The 19,198-nt window shown below is 35.7% G+C and overlaps 1 protein-coding gene across 1 annotated transcript in view; it reads right to left on the bottom strand.

The window, feature by feature from the left end:
* The window catches only part of ADAMTS19 (ADAM metallopeptidase with thrombospondin type 1 motif 19), a 130,340-nt gene that overhangs the window by 22,298 nt on the left and 88,844 nt on the right, over positions 1–19,198 (bottom strand). Inside the window, exons 13-19 of the mRNA XM_063180612.1 lie at positions 17,527–17,696; positions 14,421–14,548; positions 13,623–13,743; positions 11,563–11,643; positions 5,922–6,079; positions 5,055–5,208; positions 2,153–2,288 (exon numbers count right to left, since the gene is read on the bottom strand). Of these exons, the coding sequence (XP_063036682.1) occupies positions 2,153–2,288; positions 5,055–5,208; positions 5,922–6,079; positions 11,563–11,643; positions 13,623–13,743; positions 14,421–14,548; positions 17,527–17,696 (948 nt within the window). The remainder of the gene's footprint in view (positions 1–2,152; positions 2,289–5,054; positions 5,209–5,921; positions 6,080–11,562; positions 11,644–13,622; positions 13,744–14,420; positions 14,549–17,526; positions 17,697–19,198) is intronic.

A 19,198-nucleotide genomic window follows, 5' to 3' on the forward strand; every position in this document is an offset into this window, starting at 1 on the left:
AATGGAGTATTTATGAATCTAACATATATTAAATTTCATATGGTATTAATGAAATCCTAACCTTTCCCCAGACCACTACCCCTATGTTTTCAAACTACTTTCCTCTAATTATAATCCCAATTAGAAAATTTCCAATATATATATACATAAAGATGACAGATCCCTGATCAGCCTGCCTGTTATTCTCTGTATGTCTATCTATCTCAAGCATCTAAAGCCCAGCATTCCTTGAAAACACTGTGTTGCAAGAATCACTCAAGTGTGAAAGACTCATTGCCCTGGAAAAAGCACAAAAGCCCAAAATTCTTCATGTTCTTCAGAGTAAAGCCTAACAGGTTGCATGGCTTAAATCACAATCACAGGGAAGGCTGATGCAGTTTGGCACAGACCACATACCTAGAGAGCAATTGTTCTAGAACATAATTTTCCCCAGATGTTCTGCAGATCCAGATTATGGCCATGTGCCTTTAAAAAATTAAACAGCTCTGCCCCTGATGTTCTGTCTCCTGAAAACACAAAAGTTTTCAAGGAGACTTAGTTTGCAAGGAAAGTTTTTAGGAAACTGATATTTAATAACATTTTTTCAATCTTCTGTCATGCATTTGTAGCAAAAAAATTAAACATTTAACTGAGGAGTTTTTTTGTTATCTGTCCAGATATATAATTTACAAATCATGACCTGTCAAGATGATGAAATACACTTCAAGATATTTCTTCATAGGCCCATAGCAAATAAGTATTTATGCAAGTGTATGCTTTGGTAACATTTCTGCCTGAAAGGTAATAAAATTTTGTAATCATCATTTAGAATATTTAAAAAATTGGATTATTAAATCTTTCTACATTTCTCAGAACAGCATCTGAGTATCAATTAGCAAAGTTTTAAAATTGTCACTTAATAAGCTGGAAAAAACACAGAATACTGAAAATTTATGGTAGACAATGCCTCAGAAAAAGATCAGATTATTCCATTTCTATCCATTAAGTGAACAGTGGTGCTAATAAAACAAAATAAAGATCTTCTCAAATATGCATACAATGAAGTTTAAATAATCCCTCCAAAGTGTAACGCCCTATTTTGTGGAAGACCAAATGTCAGTTGTTTTGTCTTACTTAAAATCTATCATACTTCATATTTTATCAATTTCAGTACTCATCCTTTCCAAGAAAGCTATGCCTTCTCGTTCACTTTACATACTTTCTTCAACAGTATTTGCATTTAATTTATTTTGCATTATTTTGTTTAAAAATGCCATCTACCTGTCCTCCAGATGAGTGCAGCAGACTGATCCTAGTGCTTACTCCCGGGGATGCTAGCCAGCTCTTGCTAGCTGCTTTCCCCCCCCTTGAAAGGTGTGGACTTCCTCTAATTTGCTTTTAAAAAGTACATGCAATTCTGGAGGACCTCCTTAACAAATAATTTTTAGCTGCCAAGTGGTACGACTCTGAAATGGGCCCCTGTGCTGACCTGGTCAGCCAGGGCAAGGAGCAGGCTGCCAGCTCAGCTGCAGGAACACCAGTGGGTGGTGGGTGGGATTTGCTTGGCACAGGCTGCACACGGAGCTGCCTCCTGCCTCCTGCAATGCTCAACCACCAGAGTCCAGTTCAGTCTGTTTGTTGATCCACATACAAGGACTTCCCTCTCCTGGGGTGAGAGGAAAGACTGGAGTGAGGGGCAGGCTCACTACACTTCAAGCTGCATTAACACAAAAAAAAAGTGATAAATAGGGATTTATTTATTTATTTACTATTTAGGGTACCCAGAGTTTATCCAGAGCTTTAAAGACATGAAGCCTTGCTTCAAAAAAAAAAAATCCCACTGAAACATATCATTAATTAGGAATATGGGATTAAATCCCATATATGTCTTTATATAAACAGCATTTAAGTTTTGTAGCACAGATCAGTCTGTGAGAATACTTCCTGAGTAAAGGGATTAACTGCTTTACTGGATAAGAATTTATTCAGGCATGGTGCTTACAGACTCTCTTTCATTAAAACTCAGGAGAAACAATTTCCAGCATTTCTGTTTTCCCTTTTATTTGCATTATAATATTTTGAATGAATGTATTTACTGCCCATTCATTGCGAGAAGCAGTCCACTGCTTTGACATCTAGATATTATAGTTTAATTTAACCAAATCACTATTACCTTGTCTGGCAGGGTTGTTCATTGCACTTGCGGATCTGTGGTTCAGGTTTTGTTAAATATTTGCACTTCTTGTTGTCAACAAGACTGATATTCTTGTTCATAATCTTTGTGCAAGAGACTGTTGTCTTTCTTTCACCTAGGAAAAAAAAAGAAGCAGGTTTTTGAGGAAATCCAGAATATGCAAATTGTTAAGGACACAGATACAGCTATTTCATACACAGTTTGGCTAAAAGAACTGAAAAACCAGTGTAAGAAATTCAAAATTAGCAGGGAATCTGAAAGAAATCCTACAGTTTGCAGGGAACATTGTGAGTTTCTAACCTAGTCTTTGCACACCAGCATCAAGAGTCTTTCTGCTTTACTCCTGCAACTAGTTATAGGTCAAACCCTCATTCTAATTTTCTTTCTCAACCACTGCAACTCTATCACTGAGCAATGCTTGAAGAAAACTACAAATATGGTTGTTAATTACTACATAAAATGAGGAAAGAAATGACAAATTGTGGCTGGCATTCAGATAAAGGCAATCAGCACATGCATCCTTCAGCTGGGAGCCTGCACTATTTCCCATGAACTAGAGGCCAGATGACCTGATCTGCAGGGTCAGAAAATCATTTAGGAAGCGGGGTACTGCTGCAGAGATTGAGTGCATGCTGTGTACAGAGTCCTTGTCCAGATGGTGGCCTGGAGCCTGGTGTCCCTTGAACATGGAAAGACTAGAAATTAGAATTTATTGTAATACTGATCACAAGTAGTAACTTGCAATTAGACTGGAGCCTTAATTTTAGAAAACTAGCAATCCTTGAATTCAGGATTTCAGTTAGAACCATTTTTTCTTGTAGTTACTTTTATTCTGTCTGGAAGTTTACTGGCAAAGGGGCTGTGTGCAGGAGCGGGGCAGGCTTAAGCATGAACATTCACCAGATGTGAAAAATGAGCCCGTGGATGAAGCAGTTATGTTATAAATGCACACTATGTGCATGACCACTGCTGACATTTTTACATAGGGCTTGTGTACGTGAGAGCACATGCAACTAATCTGTCATATCATAGGTTTTGAAATGTTTGACAATTCTTTCTGCACTTATATATACATCTATGTATTCATATTCTCTCCCATGCAAAGAAAGCTTTTCTGCAACACAGGAGGTCACAGACCAGTTACATGTGCAAATATACACAAAACCACGTCTTCATCAATAGTTTTATCCTCACACATGCTTTGAGCAATTAAGCAAAACTATTGATAACTGTATTATTATTTATTCATATTAATCAAAACATTGATGTTAAATTTTAATCAAAAATACTTAAAGAGGGTAAGAGCTGGTATTTTGATTTCATTGCTGCTTGATGTTTAAGCCAGAAAGTAAAAGAAAAAGGAAAACAGTTTTGTCCAGAGTAAGAAAAATATTTCAGTAGTATTTCAGAATATTTACCTTCTAGGGAACTTTGCAATAACTTAGCTATTTTAGACAATAACATAAAATGAAGACCAGTTACAACACAAAAAAAAAAATATAAACATTAGAGTAAAACATTAAAATATTTATTTAAGCATTAATATAGAATAAATTACTGACATACTGCATTTTGAGATTTCTGCAGATGATAGAAATATTTAGAAATATCTGGGGCAATAATGACAGATTGTAGTAGCATTAAAATTATTCTAAAAATACATCAGGAAACTGTAAAAAGTGTGAATTCACAAGTAAACTGGGACGCACTATTAAGAATAAGAGGATGCTACTAGCACCATGAACAAAATACCTTCTAGGGAAGGAGCTTTCCTACCAAACCACAAAAAGCATGTTTATGGAAACTAAGCAATCTTTCATGACACCAGGATTGTTCACACAGTCAGAGGAGCTAGAACACTGTGTTCTTTATGCTGATGTTATGAGAAGGAAAAGCCTTTCCAGGCTTTCCTATTCAATCACAAGGTGCATGGCAGTTTTCAGAACTGTTGATGAGAGCAGCCACGACCGTCAAAGCTGTCGGCATGAAAGACAGCTATCAAAAATTAACCACTGACTAACTGCACAAAGTATAAACACATCACTGTCCATGCCATTTATTTAAAAAAAACCCCTACCTGAAGTGATTTTTAAGTGTAAGTAAGTATCATTTTAAATAACATCTTCTAGAAAACAGTTTGAAAGACTTTGTTACATCAATACTGCTCATATTCCAATATTTGTTTTCAGAATCAGATTTTGTTCTTCCAAAATCACTTTTTTATGTTTGATAAACTCAGGAAAAATATCATATCAGTATAGTAATATCTGCTGTTGCAATATCTGTTCCATATGTTTTTGGATCATCCTCAACTCATGTTACTAACTGTACTTATTTGATCTGAGACTGGGATTCAGCTTTTCTGTGGTTTGAAATGTCTCTTACAGATCATTTATCTTCAGGAGTTCCAAATGCAGAGTGGAATGCACTTTCTATTCTTGTTCTAGCTCTTGCACTTGTATTTCTTCTTGGCAACTGTGTCCTGAATTTGCTTGTTAGTCTAGATTTTGTTCCGTCATTACCATCTTTTGCTACTTTTTATATTTAGTTTTAATCTCATCCTAGAGCTATCACAGTATTTTTAATGCAGTCAGAAAGCACAAGACTGACATACGTCTACATTGTATGGAAACATACAAACCACAATGAGGATATTAGTATTAAATATACAACATTGACCATCAGAATCCTAATTACATATAAACATACAGTGTTTATACATATAGGTGTGTATTGCACACACACATTTGCAATACATATATACATGCATATTGCATGCACATAGTCATTTTTCATGTGTTTTTCATGTGCGCGCGCGCGTGTGTGTGTGTGTGTGTGTGTGTGTGTGTGTGTGTGTTTGTACATTTTCCTTTTATTTTACCTCCTCCACATACAGCATCACAATCTTCCCAGGTAGAATGTGTCCACATGAAAAGGGGCTCTGGTACTTTAGAGCTCTGATTTTCAGGGAGAGGATCCAATGGGATTGTGTATTCATAGTGTAAACCATAGCTCTGGTCGTGGAAGAGCAGCACCTGCAAGATACAAAGACCGAAAAACCTTCCTACATACAGAGACACTATGGAAGACAAGCTCCAAGCTGCAAGTAGATCACCTTGAAAAGCACAACAGAATGACTTGATGCACTATTGCCTTTCAGCCCTCCTAACGGATTTGCTAGAATAAATTAATTAGAGCATCCAGATCAAGCCAATGGAAGAAAATATTTTGCTTTATTAAGAAAATTCCTTTAATTAAAAAGATTTTAATTTTATGAAGTCCTTTGCCGTCACTTCTCCCTTTTTCTTTATGGTGGCTATTAACTTTTCCTCTCCTAAACCGAAATGCATCGAAATTCCACTTTTTTCACAGAGAATTTGGTGATTGCAATTCTGAAATGGTGATGCTGTGCTATAGTCTGCAAGAGATTTCAGAAAAACACCTGAAAATAATTTGAATTTCTCTCCTTATCTGGCACATCGGCTTTTTATGACATTTGTAGGAATGCTGAGACCTTCAATGCTGCCTCAACAAGATAAAGATTGCTCTTGGATTTAAATGCATTTTTTTACAACAAGGCTGACAGACCTCTCTCTCCTCATCCCCTCCTTCCCACATTCATAGATACATATGTAAACACAAAATCAGGTATATCTTACACAGATCTTATTCTCTTGAGGAGTCTGGAAAAAATATTAGTTACTATCCTCTATCATAGGAATCAAGTAAAAAAACTGAATTGTCATACCAGTAAATGTAAGGGTGATGTTGTGGGACCTTTGGCTGATATTTTCTCCCAGAGACCTCTCCGAACATAATGGACTGTGGTCCCAGCAATATTGAATGTTCCAGAATGTTCTATCTTCCAATCACTATTGATTGACTGTTTTCCAGCATCCCTAAGAGCTGCAAAATACATGAAAAAAAAAACAAGATAAAAGGTTCCTCTTCAGTAGTGATTTTCTTCTCCTCTCACTTTCTGTTCAGATAATTTAAAAAGTAGGTGAAATTCACCTAACTCTGATTGCAAAGATATTTATTGATCCTACTTTACATGAACTTCAGTTGATATGTGCTTCAGAAATACATTCTGGAGGGAATGCCTGGCAAAATTGTGTGCATTTAACATTACTTCAAATTAATACTTCAAATCAGCATTTTAATGCCTGAGAAGACTGACAGACTCTAGCATAACTCACAATTGAAACACTGAATTACTTTAAGGCAAAGGGAACTACATTCTCTGTTCCCAGGGTGGCCATTTCTATAATCCATAAAAGCATGGGAAACACAATTTTCACATGGGACTCTTCAAGATTTGTGGACCTAAGCTAAAACTTAAAAAAAAAAATTCTACTTAAAAATTCTTTTCTCTCTAATAACCACACTTGCCTTTTTTGCACCTTAGAATTTGGTAAGACTTTACACACTTTCACCATGTAATTGCATGCTTCTAATTAATAGCAAAAGCTTCTTCTTTTTGGCTGAATCATTCTCAAGTTGATCTAATTTATATTTAAAAATATGATCAAACCAGACAATATATACTCCATACACTGAAAACAAAGAATTCTACATAAATAAAATTGACATTTTCTATAGTAAATGAAATAGATTGTTCAGTAAATTATTTGTAATTTTATTTTATTTTGGTCCATTTTATTTTGGTATAATATCTTATTTTGGTCCAATTTGTTTTGAATAATCATGTGAAGTAGACTTGAAGAGATCTTCTGTACAAGAAGTTTCACATGTCTGACTTCACTGAAATTGCATGTTTGGCATCAGATTGTTGTAAGAGAACGTCCACATGTTCCAAAATTTCCCTTTTTAAAGTTGTAAGTTAATGTGAGTCATTCCTGTAATCATGTCCTCTCCTATTCATATTTATACTGTTATGTTTTGTTTCTATGGGAAACAATGGCAACAGGCCTATGGGCTGGCAGGAATCCAATTGAATAAGACACCACTGAAATGTACAACTGCAGCACTGTGTAATAGATGTTAAGACTATAAAATCCATTAACACTGTATAACAGTCTTGTACTAAAAAGAACCAGTGATTCTACAAGATTTAAAAACCAGTATTTTAAGGTAAAGCATTCAATTATTAATGGTAATTAAGTTCTATTCAGTGTTCAAACTGTTGGGGCTAATCCTCTTCTCAGTGGAGAAATTAAAGAAATACACTCAAACATGCCAAGGTCCAGCCGGGTCATGCTGCTCAGATGGAGCAGCATCCTCTCCCCAGAGAGCAACAGAAATCATTCTGTCTGGTCTTTAAAGTGAATGCGTGTGCCATAGCATGCAGACATGCGCAGGAAGCTGGAATCCCAGCTCAGAATACAGAAATATGCCAGATCTTGCATTTTCTGCTTTCAGATTCCTCATATGAGTCACTGGTCTTAGAAAAAGCCAGAAAGTGTGTCCTCAAGCCTTAAATATGGATGTGGATTTGGATTCAGACAGTGCAGCTTCTGTTCTTGACTCTGTCACACCCCATTTTGTAAGCAAGTTCACTGAGTTTTATTCCATACTGCACATATATTCCTATTCTGCTTAACTTTTGACAGAGGAGTTTACTCCGTACAAGGTAACCCAAAATAGGAAGAACATTCAGAACACAAGATATCCTCTCTCAGGTAATTCAAGCAATAAACCTACACCTGAAAAGACCACCAAAGAACACTTGGACTGGGAAAGCCTACCACAACTTTAATAATGTAACCACAACCACAATTTCAGTGCTAAACCAAGGGGACTAATTACAGCTGTATCTCTGTTGAGCATAAAGCAGCCATCACAACAATGGCATTTAAATGACGGTGATGAGTGCAATGTATTTTTTAATTACTGTGCCAAGACTATACACCTGTCTAATTTTAATGAGGTGTGAGAGGATACAAAGCCAGACATGCAACAAATCAGTCCATCTACTGCATTTCCCATTTCTCAGTGGGGAGAAGCAGTACCCTGGTTCTGGTCCTCCACTTGGTAAATCAGTACCTACTAATAATTTGGGTTTCTTTAATATGGACAAATCACTCTACTGTATTAACTTAATGAATCTTGTTTTCTGCTTTGTCCAAAATATATTCATATTTCAAGAAAAGTGTCAAAATAATGTCATTTTGACTGACCCTTACTTTTCTACAGAAAATGTAGAAATCATCTGAAATTCAATTCCAAATGAAAGTACAGTCACTGATATTTCTTTCAATGAAGTAACTGCTTCACTTCCATTCAGGTTATCAGGTGTCCCTTCAATACATATTAAGAACATTAAGACTTGATATTTAAGTAATTTTTGGAAACAGCAGGGCTAAGGCTGACTGATTGCTAGTTGCCAGTGTCCTCTTCATTATCCTATTCTCTTAAAAAATAATGCAATAGCCCTTGTTCTTCAGCCAGTGGGCACTACAGCAGGCTGCCATGATTCTTCAAATATACTTGAGAGTGGCTTGATAACTATATTAGCCAGCTCCCTCAGGACCATGGGATGCATCTCATTAGATCCCATATATTTGTGTATGTTCCGGTTCCTTGGGTGGTCTTAAAACTGATCCAGGATGGGAGGAACATCATTCCACCATTCCCTGCCCTGGTATTGAGGGACTTGAAAGATGTGGAAAAAGTGTTTACCACCAAAGCTGAGGCAAAAAACTGTGAAGCACTGCAGCATTTTCCACGCCCACCATCATTAGTTTTTCTTGTCTTATTTTTCAGTGTGTGTTGTGGGTGTATTTTCTTTACTATCCCCTTTCTGACTAAAAACCTGTAGAAACCCTTATTAACCTCCTCATTCCTTGCCAAAATCAGCACTATCTGTGCCCTAGTTTTCCTGAACGTATCCTCACATATATGAGCATCATCTCTATATAGTGCCCAGGACATATGTTCCTGGTTCCACTGCCTGTGCACTCCATTCTTACACTTTGTTTTTACCAGAAGGTAAAAACATTCTCACCCATGCTATTCTCCTGCCTTCCTTGCTTGATTTCTTATATGTTGGCATAATCAAGAGCTTTTGCAATCTAGGAAAAATTATTATCCTTAATTGCGACTAAAGAGTATTATCCTAAATCTTTAACAAGCTGCTATCCTAAATCTTTAATGAGCTCTGCTTTGCCCTGGTAGACCCAAGGGCAGTTTCCCAGGTGCTACCATCTACCAATTCCTTAGACAACTGAAAGTTCGCTCTCATAAAGTCCTGGCTTTAGTCTTCACCTGGCCCATATCCCTAAAAATGAGTTCCAGCAGGACATGATCATTGCAGTCTAGGCTGCCACCATCTCTCTAAATAACTCATCTGGGTTGGGAAGAAATCAACAAGGTCCAGGAACACCATTACTTGGGCCTATAGTTTTGATTAAAAAATTATCCTCAGTACACTCCAGGAGTCTCCTGGACTATTCACAGGTTGGTGTGCTGTTTTTCCAGCAGATATCAGGTTAATGAAATTGCTAAGCCAGATCAAAGACTGCAAGCATGATGATTCCTGTAGATGAAGTAAGAGCACTTCATCAACAGACTTCGCTTGGTTAGGCAGCCTGTTGTAACCTACCAACAAAGAAGTTTCCTTTCTTGGGCTGGTCTTTATTTTTTACCCCTAGGCTCTCAACCATTTCCTGATTTCCTCTATAAAGGAAAATTGGAGACCAAACAGAAATAGTAATGGCCTGTATTGACTAATTTCAAGTACAGAACCAAGTATGGTGCCACATAACATTAGCATAAAGAACTGTAAAATAGAAAACATGAAACATGAAAGACTTTAATATATTTTACATTTCAAATTTTTAACCACAGCATGTGAAGAATCTTGTTTCTAAGATTAAAGTCTTAAGTTCTCACCTCAAAACTTTCATTATGCTATGCCTATTCAAAAACTATTCCTCTGCAATTCAAATTCTGATGCTTTCAAAATAACCTAAAAATGAAGAAAGTTTAAATACCTTGTGCTAGCAAAAAAAAAAAGGTGCAACAATACAGGTTTTAATTCAAGATATGGCAATCAACCTGTTACTGGGTCCCCAAAAAGGCTTAAAAAAAAAAAATAAGTTGTAAGCCCAGCAAAAGATTGCACACAGAAATACTGGCAGAGCCTCATTCAGATATAAACCAGTAAAATTAGTGAAAACAAAATTAAAGTAACAAGAAAATAGAAGCTAACTGGCAACTTTCACAAATGAGCATCATGAGTGATATTATTTCATGGACATAAAAAAAAATTTCACTCTTTTTGCCTTTTGTGGGGCAAGGGTAAAACCAGTTTGTGGCTCATGAAGAAGGAATAAATTTCCCTAAACACAATGCCAGCATTTATTTATTTATTTTTACATTATTCAAAAATAGAAAATAATAGTATTTCTATTCCCCACATATGTCAATAGAAAGACAAACTTCAGTTATTGTTTTAACACTCTTACATATCCATGTCTGTGGTTCATTGGGGAACAATTAAATATTCCAGATCTCTAAATGTCCTGGGAAGGTGCAGGCCTCAAGGCAAACCAGCAGTCACCCACTAATAACCTAAACTATCATAATTAAGATTCACCAACTTCAACATTCTCTCAGTTGAAGTACTGAGAATACTCAAACACTTCTTTAAACATAAATATTTCTTATGAACATAACTAAGAACAGTGACCAAACCAGGGAATTTTTCATATCATTGTCCTACTTCTCATGCTATGTCTCTCTCAATTTAAATTTAAGCACTGCACAAAACAATACCAATTATGAAATCTCATATTTTTGCTTAAACCCTGTAACAATAATGATAACAGAGTGTATTTTCTTACACAACTTCTTTAGACCTCATTAAAAGAGAAATACTTTTTTTAATCAATGAAAGACAATTTCACTTAAATGGAAAAACTAAAGGAAAAAAATCACTGTGATTAAGTTTGTCTATTCGAAGATTCAGACAATTCAAATTAGTGAAAGAAATACTTTTCTGCTTTTTCAGTCTAACTTTAGAACTTCTGTTTGACTTTGTTAGTGAACTTCTTTATGATGCTCAGTGTCTTCTTTTCTGAGTACAAATTATTTTAAGTTTCAGCACAAAATTCTTTTCAGTAGTTTTAACATACTTTCCATATAAAAAATTGAAAATGTGCAAATATACATATATATACACAGACATTTTTTACATAATCTAAATACAGTGTTTGTAATATTCTCTAAAAAAGATGAGACAAAAGTCCAAAAGAAGACCTATATGAAAAATGGTTCTGTAATAATTTCTTCAGTTCCTTAGACAAGTTCTTCACAGATCTATTTTTCTACTCAGAGCTTTGTTGAATGACAAAGGCATGTTTAGCTTGTACTTTTCAATGTTGAGCAAAACAGGACATTAACACTAAAACATATATAATATTTACCTAAATAACTGTGAGCTGGTTTTTCTTCCACAACTTTGATTCTTCTTGCTCCTGCAGGTATCACCAAAGCTTCCACATAACCTAAACATGAGACCAGATGTCCCAAGTTAAGTAGAAAAATAGAAAAGCATAGAAAAGTATATCTTGTATGCTTTCTCATTTCTTCTCCCTTATTTTGCTCCTTAAGGGTAGCACGTTATAATTTATATAGCAGTACTTTGAAGATTCTTCCAAATTGAAGAAAAGCTATGGAACTGTGTATTATATGTAACATATATATATAATGCTACATAATTAAAAGAGTACGGCACAGTAAAACCTAACAAGAACTAGTGAGGCTTGGAGACTGGGGCTGGAGCCAGTGTAGCTATTTCTAGATAAGTGGTTCAATGTCATCATGACCACAAGATGACTGTAAAATAATTCCAACTTCACTCAGCATGTAAAGACAAATGGCATGATGCTAAAATCTAAGCATCCTCCCACCACTTGGTTTTTAGTTTGTTTTATGTATCTCCTCTCCTTCTTCATTTAACATATTCAAGCCCTGTTATGATAGGCTTTGATTTTGTAATCTACTTATTTACTTCAAATTGAGATTGTCTCTTGCTAGTGTGAGACTAAGAGAGGACGTCGAACATTTTACTTCAAGTAAAACTCAGTGAAAAGGCAACAAAGGTGGAAACCACTACAGGCAGGAATGTCATTAATAAAAAAATCCCCTATTTTAGATTATCTAGGTACATTTCACAAAGGGAAAAAATATTTTATCTTTTATTATGTGTAGCTATGTGATATCCTACAACAAAATACTTAGCATTTACAATACTTTTTCAATAATCCTGAAACGTGAAAGTTAAAGCAGCATCTTTCATTTCTGTAAGAGATAATAACACTTCCTAAATATTGTTTACAGCTTCTTGAGAAGCAAAATAACTTACACAAGGGTTAAGATGGCAATACCACAATACTGAGGATTGACACAAACAAACTTGAAAGTGTGTGGATATTCACATTAGCCATTGAAGAGAGCTGACATAATGTGATTTTATTAGCAGGAACTGTCTTTGCTGGTTTTTTATATCTTGTAGTCCTCCAGACTCATCTGGGGTTTGGGATGCTTGATTTGCCTTACATTCTGCTTCAGAGGGCCAGACATAAACATTTGAAGACCATGCGTAACTTTCCGCTCTTGCCTAAAGTACTATACTTGAGTCTGAAATCCACTGAAGTCCTTTATTTTTCTAAGATATGCTGTCTGCTTATAATTACAGTATTTTTGTTGTGATTTACTTGCCACCTCTAAATTCCACATATTTTTTACTCAGGAAACTGAAAGTGTAATGGCAAACAAATGATGATAGTGGGTCAAATGCTGTTTCAAAGAAAAGATACTTGTGTACATGGTGCAAGATGCACATTATTAGGATTTCAATTCTCTACTCTGTCCACATTATTGGGCTGGAGCCAGTAAGCTATTCCTATTAACAGGACAGATCACAGCAGCATTTGGATATCTGATGTTCATTTTGCATTAGAAAACCTATTGGCTTGTTATCATAAGTTATTATTGAAATAAAATAATGAGTAATGAAGAGGTATTAGACTTCTTCATGCATTTGCCTTTATGATTTTTCACTGCCTGGCTTCGTTTGGTAACATTGCTCTAAATAAAAAATCATAATTTGGATTTTTATTTTGAAGAACACTAAATGAAGCTAAACACTAAAAGAATTTACAACACACTATTTGCTAAAAATATAAACCCAATTTCTCATACCCCTTAAAAATCAGTCTCTCCTATGAAATAGAGTGTATCTTAATGTAAGATCTTTCCTTCATTTTGCAAATGAAATAATGTGAAATAACTTTGCAACAAATTTGAAAATACTTATGGACTCTTATCCTCAATGTCTTAGCATCTTTAAAAAGCTGGATCTAAAGCTCTTACAAGGAGCTGCATAATTTTAAGAAACATAGCTTTTTTAATTTCCCAATGCTCCAAGTAATCAAAAAGCCATTTGTTTCTTTAGAATTTGAAATAAACAAACAGACATTACCTGCTCCTCTGGTATGGTTAAAATCACCTTTAATAACTTTGCATGACTTTCCATTACCATTGCATATACCACAATGATCTTCACGAGCCAGAGACCCTAATATACCATCACAGCCAAATTTCTATGGGAGAAGAAAATAAAAGCTATTGAGACACAGGCCAAGTTTTTCATAAAGTTGCTTTTAGTATCAGGTACCTCACCCTTCCTCAAGATGCCTAGCCAGCATGACCCAGCCTTGCTGAGAGTGAGGGTTGCACTAGCTCATGGCAGAGATCTGTCCCATAGCAAATTCCCCTGTGACTTTATGCAGAGCGCTGCATTCACTCTTCCTAGGTGGTTGGCTAACTCTACCAGCTGCTCTCCAAGAGAAACTTGCAGAAACAACTGCAGTCTTATCTCCTGGTGGGACCTGTGGCACATCAGACCACACCCCACAGGTCTTCCCACTAAGAGAACACAATGTGCCTCTCCTGCTTTCTACTCAAAATTTGGATGGTTCTTTGCTATGCCCACAATGGTAAAGTGCCATTAATGTCAGGACTTATTCTGAATAGGGCATAAGCAGGTCCAGAATATGTAAATATAAATTATACCCACGTTTTGATCAAAAGCATTCAGTTTAACAGAAATTAAGTTTACTCAAGCATTTCCACATTACTGTTAGATACATTTCTATGAATTAATATCAGGGGTAGCTTGACAACAGCCTAATATGAAATAAAAATGTTCTAAAGTCTTAACACATGTGTATGCTTGGTGTGTGCCTGTATACCCAGGTTCAAAACAATTAACTCATACCTGGCATCTACCATCTGCACAGATATCTAGCCCATGCTGGCCACAGGACGTCCCATCCATCACCTTTTCTGTTAGAAGAACGGGTTGATCCTTTCCAGCCGGTGAACAGAATAAAGCACACGGCTTTTCTGTAGCAGCAAAGGGTGGAAAAACGTGCATTATTAGAAAAAGGGAACTTTAGAAATACAGAATTATCATCAATACGCTTGTTAAAACTGATAATTGCTTATGCATGGCATGCAGCTACATTAGCATAAGAAGTTATTTTACACACAGGGAAAACAAAAAAGATTTTGATCAATTTCTTAGCTGTTTAAAAAAACTTGGGGTTTTTTCTTCCTAGAGCATGCTGTTGCTATAAACTTGGCCTACACAGTACTCATGTCATGCTCATTGTTGCAATTAAGAATATACACATTACAGCTGTTGCAATATTTTGGTTGTAATCTATACTTTTATTCTCCTATATTTTTGTCACACTATAAATATTGGTTAAAAAAGAAAGTTAACACTTTCCAGACTTCCTAACTCTGCAGGTCAAGGAGAAAAAAATGAAATAACTGACACACCATTGGAAGAAAAAGATATGAATTTATGAAGTTTACATTAAAAAAAAACAACAAAAAATCCCCACAAAACCCCTGGAAACATTGTTATGAAGCTCAAGCAATTTTCCAATAAATGCCTAAAACATTCTGTAAATAACTTCTAATTATGAAAGAGCATAAAAATGTAGTAATATCCTATGTATCCATGTATTCCTAATGGCCACATCATAAACAATGCAGTTTGTCTCACCACTGTGAAAGTAACAGCAAATAAAAGAAACTAAGTCTCTCCTCAGTGGTCAACCAAGTACAAAATGACAGGATTTTTTCATATCTTTGTTAGCAAATGTACTTACTCAGAACTTCTTCCTAAATCTGTTGCAAATTTTTAAAAGGATAAAAGTCAGTCCTGAGCCTGAAACTGATTTCACTTGGATACAATCTATGCCACTCTGACTTCATACTGACTTCTAGATTCCTGGAGTGCATTTTTATTAGTAAATTAAACAGTTCCAGGAAACATTCAGGGGCACTGGAATTCTACTGTCTATACAGCTGAACTGTAAAACAGTCTATGCCACATTTTTTTGCATTTGCTAACTAGAACCAGCTCAGTCTAGACTGGAAATTGCTATCTGCAAAGGACTGTTTTCAAAAAAAGTAGTTTTAGCATGCAAAGGAGCAGAAAAGTACAGACAGAGGAGTTTTGTGCCAGCTGACTTACACAACACAGAGTGGTCTGGGCACATTTAAATTACTAAAATTGACAGAGCCTCAGGGTATCACTAGAGGACCAGTACAAACAGATGTGATCTCTTCTGCCAACATGTGAAGCTAGTCAGACACAAGCCATCTCCAGCTGAAAAGCAGCCTGAGTTTGTGCCCTCTGCATTCCAGTTATCCTCCTTAAACAGTAAACTCAAAGTTCCCTGGGGGCTTTAAGCAGGTATCAGCATTTTTTAAAGGAATACAAGATTGATGACCTAAACATTATTTTAAAGACACTGAACTCAAAGAGACAGCAACTAAACAGCACCAGACAACTTCAGCAGACTACAGGAGATCACATACAGCAACTATTTTGGACATGGTGCACAGTTAGTGCTAACTAAGAGAGCAAACAATTAAGGATTTGAGAATAATGTAAAATGGGATACAGGCATTATCTGGCTGGTCCACTTTTGTTTCTCCTGAGGGACACCTCGAGATAACAGGATCACTCAGAAAACAATTAGATCTGTACTCATTAACATGGCACACGACAGTGTCAAGATTTTTTCATTTGAATTAAATAATATTATTCAAAGCCAGATAAACGTTTAGATCCTTTAGGATATAAAAAATGTGTGCCTGTGCTAAAACAAAATGTAGTTAAAAAAACCAAACTAATTGACTTGATAAGCACCTTTGTAACTGTTGGAGAGAGTTCTTTTTACAATGAAATGAGCTAACATACAAGCCTAATGAAAATAGTATCTAAAGTTTTCCTTTGGCACCTTGAGAGAAGGCTTAGAAGAAAAGAAAAACACTTCTCGAGTTAGACATATAATATGTTGATAGCAAAAACAGTCTTCAATGCTTTCTAATGTTTTCTGATAAATTATTTCAAGAGTAAAAATAGTTTACAGTAATGAACTCCTTAAAATTTGGTAACACACACTTATAGTACTGCTGTGTCATTCTTGGGTTTTCTTTATTACAGCTTGCTATGATTTTGTGAAGTTCTCAAGTCAACTGTTTTCATAACTGATGTGTTTTTGTTGTGCTTTTTTCTTTGTTTGCTTCTAATTTCAATAAATTAAAACACAAGAATTTACAGAAAATTCAGTGAGGTGGAAATTACTGTTCAATGTTCCAGTAAGAAGGAATTTGTTTTCTTAGTCACTGATGTTTTACACCAACATTATTGTTGCAGATAATGTAAGTCTGACCTTACTATACTCTCACCTGAGCATTTTCCTAATGAAACAGTATTTAAGCAAGTTTGTTGCACAGAAGCATGCATACAGTATGCCAGGACTTCGTATGCAATAGGTACTAGGATTTATAGAAATCTAACCAAAGTTTACAGCATACATTATGTACACACTGCTGCCAAATCAAACACTGATATGTAAAATACTCCCAATTTTAAGCTTTCTCCTTCCCCAAAAACAAAGGCTCACAACATCAACATTGTCTCTTTGTCTTTGCAGGTAAAAAATATAACTGATATAGCCATGTTTAATAATGGAGCATTACTCCAGAAAGCTGTATTTCTGAGTCACTTCATACTACAATTCTAACTAAAAAGGAAAAAGTTGATTGGATTTTCATTTAAATGTAGTTATTACCTATTAAGTAGGACAAATTCAATGGGAATAAAAGATAAAATATTCTAGAGCATACAAAAGTATCGCGAGATCTTGTCTGTGAAATTAAAATAACTTACCAAAAATACTGTATTTGAGGTTTGTTTGTTTTAGTTTTAACTACATCTTTCTTGATTAACCACAATATCAACAAGCTGGAAGCCATTTAAACAGATTATAAGAACAAGGGAGATAGTTTACACTTACCATCATCAATGACAGCTTGCCACTGGTGCACATGCTTCTGATATGAAGATCGGACACTGAAAGCTTGGCACTGCCAGTCCCTAAAGGCAGGCACTCCAACAGGACAAGAAGGATTTTCACACACCCTATACTGCATTGTGGGCCCATGACACTGTCCTTCAAGGCCTGAACTAGAAAAGATGGCATAAATACAACCCTTTACTGTTGGCAATATTTTGTCAAACTTACAGTATAGTTTACTTATGGTAGACACAAATTAAAAATAGCAGGGTTTTTTGTTGACACTTAGCATTCAGAAATCACCCATGAAAAACTGAAGTCACAGAACAAAACATGTTTGCCTTCTCTTTGTACTGGTTACATTACATATAAGGAGTGACGGGTGCTAAGCCACAATTTACATTTAGCTGCAAGAAAGCATGAGGACTAGCAGGAGTTCTGTCAGGAGAGCCTAAGATACAGTTTTGATAAAATTGAGATTTTTCTCTATCTGGGCTGAGCCAAAGGGCCTACTGAAAGGAAGCAACACCTGCAGATTTGCTACCTCTCCTTTTCCTACAAGTGTGGTGTTACGGGGTTCAGACAAATGCTTTGTTTCTCTTTGGTCACTCCAGCTGTGCTTGCAGGTGCGAATGAACAAATGCACAAGAGAAAACTGCAGAAACTGGAGCTCATTATTTGGAACCTTACCTGGAAAAATGAATTAATGAGCATGAAATTAAGACATCCATAAATGCTAGAAAGAGCTTTAAGGTATACAGCTGGGGAGTATAGCTTAAAAGTGGTGTTTAAATGGCATGAACTATGAAAGAATTCTGCATATCAAAATTTCTGTTAAATCCTCATGCTTTTGTATAGCCATATACAACTTTTCCTCAAAATTATTTTTTAAACCCCCTGCCTATTTTACAACAAAATCTGCCACACAGTTTTCCAAAACTCATCATTTTCCCCCTTGTTTTATTCTTTTTTTAAAACAATTGATTCGAGCCTTATCCACTCTGGACTAGTTTTCCCTATACTTGCCTTCATTACTCCACTCTGTTCCCACTCCTATGCCTATATTTTATTTTCTTTTTCACTTGGTGTATAAATGACACCAAAAAAAAATCAAACTGGTACCAAGTAATTAAAAGGAAAAGACCTTTTAGCTGGTCACTGAGATACAGTGAAACAAATTTCATTCAAGTGAAAAGTAAAAGCCTTTATCCCCAAAGGCAGAAGGTTTTCATTTTCACAAGATAAGGAATCTAAATTCTGTTTCCAGATAATCTATCTAAATGTCTGAGAAATGTCTATCTAGATGTCTGAGAAATGTCTATCTAAATGTCTGAGGGCAGAAAGATCTCTTCACCAAACCTTCAGTTCCTTGGTTTTGCAGATGAGAAGCAGAAGTCAATCTTCTCAAGTTGAAAAATTTAAAGACTGGGATTACACACTAACAATCTGCAAGTCATAAATTTTAAATTTAAGTTTCTGTTGCTTCCTCAGGTGAAGCTTACAAAGAAAGTTTTATTCTTCTGTTAATATTATCCAGGGTCTTGACAGAAGCAGAAAAGATGAAAAATAATGTTGCCATGCAATAAAATACCTGAAATACGCACTCTTCTAAGTGTTTTTCAGTATTCATAAAGTATTAATTGCTTAGAAAAAGGCCAACTAAATCTTCATG

The sequence above is a fragment of the Melospiza melodia genome, chromosome Z, assembly GCF_035770615.1.
Source record: "Melospiza melodia melodia isolate bMelMel2 chromosome Z, bMelMel2.pri, whole genome shotgun sequence".
Taxonomy (NCBI): domain Eukaryota; kingdom Metazoa; phylum Chordata; class Aves; order Passeriformes; family Passerellidae; genus Melospiza; species Melospiza melodia.